The following is a 6,061-nucleotide window of genomic DNA, read 5'->3' on the forward strand; positions in this document are numbered from 1 at the left end:
ATGAATAGATGCACAGAAACAGTGTCAGTATAGAGCAGCTTATCACATTATGCATTCAGTATGTTTTGTCCATGACACTGTGTATATGACCATGACCTTTTATTTCATGTTTATTCACACTTGGCATTGAAGGTGATGTATGTATACTATTTAAAAAATGCCCATATTTTCAATTATCAGCTTCAAATGCAATTAATCTTACTCATACAGTATGTCTGCATAAGTAGTTTTAGTGGAAATATAGCTAACTAGCACTAGAATACAGTATATGTGGGTGAAAAGGCATTACATTCTGCTTTAGGGCAATAAACAAAACTACTTAAAACTAATTTAATATAATTAGGAGTCATCACCTAGACATTAGCTGCATGGGTGGATTGATGGAAAGGTAGACTCTGTTTTATGTGAAGAACTTAACCCTTGGTCTTTTTTAAAATCACTTTTATACGATTTTATATAGTATTACCTAAATTCATAGGCCCTTTGACTGCAGTTTTCACATTTTTATACATCAAGACAAATATACAAACACACCTATACAGTTTATATTATCGCCACTCTGAGATATATTTGCTTATATCGACATAAAGCGTCACACAAACGGATGTCATATCCCGCTCCGCGTCCCCCATTGTGTGCGCGTTCCAAAACGTCCTTGCCGCTTGCCGTAGTTATTTGTAAACACGGAAGTTACGTTGCGTCTCTCCTGATGTCCCATGCGTAAGGAATGATTGGGTCAGCTAACTATCAAACAAATATTATATTAGAGTATTTAACACCATTGTCAACTACCTGTGGGTCTTAAATGTTCATCAACGTGTCCGCGCAGAGAGACAAGAAACGTAGCAACCTTTTTTAACAGGAAATGTTAACAGAAGTGTTAGCTAGCTAGCATTAGCTTAGCATTTCTCTCTCTCTGAAGGAATGGCAGAAAGAAAGGAGAAAACGTTCCAGTTTGTGATCGTGGGAGGTGGCATCGCCGGGGTGACGTGTGTTGAGCAGGTGAACACCGAGTTGTTGAGTGATAATACATAAATATTAAGCGAGGTTAACCTGGGCTGTGCTACTCTTAACGCGTGTCCCGTAGCCACTAAACAGGAACCTTAATCTCCATTGACAGCTGTCATCCCAGATCCCATCAGCCGACGTGGCTCTGATTACAGCAGGCCCCCAAATCAAGGCGGTGACCAACTACAAACAGGTCAGGATGATGATGATGATGTTCAGGGAAACGTCATACATACACTAACAATTGTCAGGGTTTGTTTCCCACTTGATCTCTGATACAATGAATGATATCAGATATTAAAATGACTTAATTAGACACATCCTTTAATTAATTTGCCAATCACCTGCCATTCTGTTAAATTTGCTCTCTATAATCATTCCATTTTGCTTCCTTCCTCTTGGCAAGGTGTCCAAGACGCTGGAGGAGTTTGATGTAGTGGAGCGACCATCCAGTTTTTTGGAGGAGAAGTTTCCCAACCTCACTGTCATCCAGTCTGCTGTTAAATCACTTCACACACAATCACATGTAAGTCGCTGTTTTGCACAATTCAATAAAAAAATCAGTCTAATCATCAATTATTCTGTATTTTATGTTATGCTGTGTTACTTAACTTGTCTGATTTGGTATTATAGATGTAATAAGTACATATTATCTGCTAGTAATGTGTAACTAACCATTTTGATATCATGAACCTCATAAGCTGTAATTCCCATTAGTTATTTACTGATCATAATGTTTTAATTGCAATATAATCAGACAGTGATTTCCTACAACATATCTCAACAAAGGCTTTTTTTGACTATTATCTGTCCACTATCGCCACCTTGTGGCCACGTCGTAACAGCATGTGGTCAAAGTACAGAGTTACAGGAGTGTGATTAGACTGTTTTTGTCCAGAATCCAGGACCAGTTGGTGAAACTGAACATGACTTTCTGATGTGAAGGTGAATCTCTTTTATTTTCAGTCTGTGGAAACTGCAGACGGCCGGGTTTTTGGTTATGAGAAGCTGTGTCTCTGCAGCGGGGGTCGACCCAAGCTCCTAACCCAGGACAACCCTTATGTTCTGGGGATACGGGACACAGACAGCGCCCAGGTATAACCCCGTCACTCTGGGTGGTTTGTATTGTTGTTGACATGCAGGTCTAAATTCCAAAAAATAGGTACCAAGAAGCAGTTTGTCTAAAGAGAAATAAGACCCTCCTACTATATTTTATTTGTGTTTTGTGCTTTATGCAATCCTAGTTCTCTTTATTCCTTTGAATGTGATGTTTCTGATAAGGTACAGTGTAGTAACATTACTGGGCTTTTGCTCTGTGCACCAACATTTATTGCATTTATTTAAAACTTGAAGGTAATAACACATGTTGTTGCTTAAGAGTTTCCCCTGTTTTTGTTGTTCCAGGATCTCCAGAAGCGGTTATCCAAAGCAAAGAGAATCGTTGTTGTTGGCAACGGAGGGATTGCCCTTGAATTAGTGTAAGTAAACGTACCAAAATACTGAAACAATATCAGGTGTTGTTTCAGAAGATATTTGATTATATTCTTATGTTTTTGTCATTTTTTATCACATTCTTTTTCCAATTGAAAAGCCCCTGACATAAAGTTACCACCATGTTCATAGATTATTCACTTAATTGAGTCATTGAGTGTTTCTAAACATCTTCTGTGTAGCTATGAAGTGGAGGGCTGTGAGGTGATCTGGGCTGTGAAGGACAAGGCCATAGGAAACACCTTCTTTGATGCTGGAGCGGCACAGTTCCTCATCCCGTCTCTGGAGGCGGAGAAACCAGAAAGAGCCGCTCCCTGCAAGAGAACTCGGTACACCACGGAGGAACCGGCACCCGGAGCAACCCAGACCTTCACGGCAGGTCTTATTTTAGACCTGAATTTCTATTTTTCTCTTCTGTTACAACAGATTCTGTCCCAAGATGATCATAGTCTTGTGTTTTGTGTGTGAATATCCAGATAGAAATGCACGAAGGCGCGGTTCTGGTCCTACAGAGGCTGGCAGTGCTCTTGGTCCAGACTGGCATGAAGGAATAGTTCTACGAGGAGCAGAGCAGGTAAGATCATGTGTCACACCGTTTATACTAAGAGCCTCTGTGCATGGAGGTCAGCTTGGGAAGTCTATTTGTGTGGATACTACCTTCTGTATATATTCTGATCTTTGTGTGCTCAGGTGCCCCGCAGAGTTTCAGTGGAATACCAGTGTGAGGTGGAAAAGATCTTCAGTTCCCCTCCGCAAACAGTCAGACCCGAGAATGGTGAGAACGAGACCTGCAGCTTGCATGTGAGCCGTGACTCATCCTTTCCCTCGCTCCCTTTACTTCCCTTTCCTCACTCAGTAGGATCCTGGCCCGTTTACATCCAGCTGACCAACGGCAAAACGTTTGGCTGCGATTTTGTTGTCAGTGCCACTGGTGTCATGCCAAACACTGAGCCATTCCTCCATGGCAACAATGTAAGTAAACGCATATGAACAAAAATCATATTTGCTTTGGTTATCTTCAAGCTTTGTAGTTTTCTATAAGATTCCTGTTGTTTTTTTAAGTCTTTTAATTTGGACACTGAAAGTCTGCATCTTGAACGCAAAGTGTGGGGTTATGTAATGTGGTTGGGTATTACGGCCTCTAGATATCTCTAAAGGACAAATGAGCTTTTGGCTTGAATGTAACTCAATTCCTGGTGGACAGCTTTTCCTCATGTAGAGCCCCTTTATCAAAATGAATGTACCTTTTTCGGGCAAAGAGGTAACAAATGACTGTGTTTCTCCCCTTTTGTGAACTTTACGTATTGATCATATATTGGTTCTTTATTTAGTTTGCCCTGGCAGAGGATGGTGGCCTGAAGGTAGATGACCACATGGTGACATCGGAGCCAGATGTGTATGCTGCAGGAGATGTGTGCACTGCATGCTGGGAACACAGCCCACTGTGGCAGCAGGTAAAAATACTTTTTTTAGTCTTTGAAACTACCCACAATTCTTTTCAAACCAATTCAAATTGATTCAATTTGGTTATCCTAATAAGTATTCAGCTCTACAAATGCAAATGATTAAAGTCAACTCAACAGATCCTGTCATGAGTCATCAAACACGTGCATTCTAGATCATTCACTGCTTCTCAACTTTTTGCATTCACCCACAGGCAGGACTTAGGAAAATGGGTCTGTGAAAAAATACAATACCATGATTCACAATTCGCCCTGAAATAACAAGTCAACTTAGGTCATTGAATAATCATGCATGTTTAGTTTGGCAGAAGAGCCGAACAAGTCTATTTTATCAAAGTCTATAGAAGCTGGAAAATGTGGCAAAAGCCAATCAGAGGCAGTAATATCATCGTCTGTGTGTGTGTGTGTGTGTGTGTGTGTGTGTGTGTGTGTGTGTGTGTGTGTGTGTGTGTGTGTGTGTGTAGATGCGTTTGTGGACTCAGGCCCGTCAGATGGGCTGGTACGCCGGCCGCTGCATGGCGGCTCACGTCCTGTCGGAACCAATAGAGCTGGACTTCTGCTTCGAACTCTTCTCCCATGTCACCAAGTTCTTCAACTACAAGGTGCCTGACTTGTTGCTGCTCCGGAGTGAAGTTGTTTAAATAATAACCAGCGTGTTTATCATCTACATTAAACTATAAGCTGATATTTCAAGGTCATCTCAGGTCACGCTGTGCTTTTCAACCACTTCCTCTCTGCTGGTCTTTCCAACAGGTGGTCCTGCTGGGGAAGTTTAACGGGCAGGGTCTGGGGCCCGACCATGAGCTGCTTCTGCGTTGTACCAAAGGCCAGGAGTACGTCAAGGTGATACTGAAGCGAGTGTTTAATTTAGGAGTGGCTCATTTTACTATTCAACTTGCATACAAAAATTATTAATTTCTCATGCAAATGAATGCCTGTTGTGTAAGCAGTAAGAGAATCACATGTTTCCGGAGCCGTGGAAGACGAGTGGTAACGCTGCGTGCCGTACGACCGCAGCTGGGTTCGGCCTTGGTCGCGTGCCGCACACGCCCTTCTCTCCCGAATTTCTGAACTGTCATCTGTCAGAAAAGGCGAAAAACATTCTTTAAAAAAAAAAAAAATGTTGTACGCATTCTGTTGGATGTTCTTGTAGTGCCAGTGGCAGCTGGAAAAATTCCCATTTGAATGTTTTTTTTCCATCTGTGTGAAAGAAGCCACTGTTTTCTGCTGGGGGAATGATTTAAGGCTGCGAATGAGCTGGAAGCCAACATCAGGGTCAGCTGGTTGTTTTGTCAACATTGTAATGGGGTAGCATCCAAAGACATCTTCCCTCACGTCATCGGAAACATTATTTTTTTACGTCAGGTCTAGCCTCACTTTCACACAAGCCACCCCTGTGTTTCTGCTCCAGGTGGTTCTCCGTGGCGGGAGGATGGTGGGCGCGGTGCTAATCGGGGACACAGACCTGGAGGAGACCTTTGAGAACCTGATCCTCAACCAGATGGATCTGACGCCGTACGGGGAGGAGCTGCTCAACCCGAACATCGATATAGAGGACTACTTCGATTGAGCACGAGTTGTGTGATTCAGCAACATGCGGAGCCTGAAGAATGTCTAAAGGCATGAGAAGGGAATGTTCGCTCTGTCAACGTGCTTATGGGCGTTAACGTTTTTTTTTTATTATCATTATTGGCATTAAGAAGACTGGATTAGGAAGCGATTATCTTGGTTCTTATTCAATGTTTTGAATGTTTAAAATAAATTATTTTCAAAACCAAGTGCACTAAATTGATAGATAGATAGATAGATAGATAGATAGATAGATAGATAGATAGATAGATAGATAGATAGATAGATAGATAGATAGATAGATAGATAGATAGATAGATACCCAAAGCATCAGTACCCGAAGCAAAATCCAAAAAGAAAGATAATCCATTTGTTGCTATGTTGTCTTTAGTGATTCTTGATCAAATTTCAACCTAAACAGCAACGACGGCTCCTCCTGCGCCCAGCGAGCCTTATAACAATAGACACGACCAGGGTTGCATAAAGCGGTCCATTGTTCCCTGGATATGTTGCTCTTGGAGACGTTGCTA

General features: G+C 41.8%; 1 protein-coding gene across 3 annotated transcripts; it reads left to right on the forward strand.

The window, feature by feature from the left end:
- The first annotated feature begins 691 nt into the window (after positions 1-691).
- pyroxd1 (pyridine nucleotide-disulphide oxidoreductase domain 1) lies at positions 692-5,740 on the forward strand. Of its 3 annotated transcripts, none has more exons than XM_084038651.1 (13): positions 692-1,002; positions 1,121-1,201; positions 1,415-1,534; positions 1,975-2,103; positions 2,413-2,486; positions 2,682-2,878; positions 2,976-3,073; positions 3,190-3,274; positions 3,356-3,471; positions 3,831-3,953; positions 4,427-4,564; positions 4,716-4,805; positions 5,374-5,740. In XM_084038651.1, the coding sequence occupies exons 1-13, from the start codon at positions 925-927 to the stop codon at positions 5,530-5,532; spliced, it is 1,488 nt and encodes a 495-aa protein (XP_083894777.1). In that variant the 5' UTR covers positions 692-924; the 3' UTR covers positions 5,533-5,740. The 3 variants fall into 3 exon arrangements, with proteins under 3 accessions (XP_083894777.1, XP_083894778.1, XP_083894776.1); XM_084038652.1 differs by having other exon boundaries at positions 3,359-3,471; XM_084038650.1 differs by having other exon boundaries at positions 3,190-3,471.
- Positions 5,741-6,061: the final 321 nt, after the last annotated feature.

Source organism: Eutrigla gurnardus (assembly GCF_963514095.1).
Source record: "Eutrigla gurnardus genome assembly, chromosome: 21".
NCBI lineage: Eukaryota > Metazoa > Chordata > Actinopteri > Perciformes > Triglidae > Eutrigla > Eutrigla gurnardus.

What these genes read in the sequence shown, in the direction of transcription:
- pyroxd1 (XM_084038650.1), top strand. Translation starts at nt 925, where the DNA reads ATGGCAGAAAGAAAGGAGAAAACGTTCCAGTTTGTGATCGTGGGAGGT. An exon ending in CACTTCACACACAATCACAT is followed by an intron (nt 1,535 to 1,974) that starts GTAAGTCGCTGT and finishes TTTTATTTTCAG; the next exon opens with TCTGTGGAAACTGCAGACGG. An exon ending in CCAAGTTCTTCAACTACAAG is followed by an intron (nt 4,565 to 4,715) that starts GTGCCTGACTTG and finishes TCTTTCCAACAG; the next exon opens with GTGGTCCTGCTGGGGAAGTT.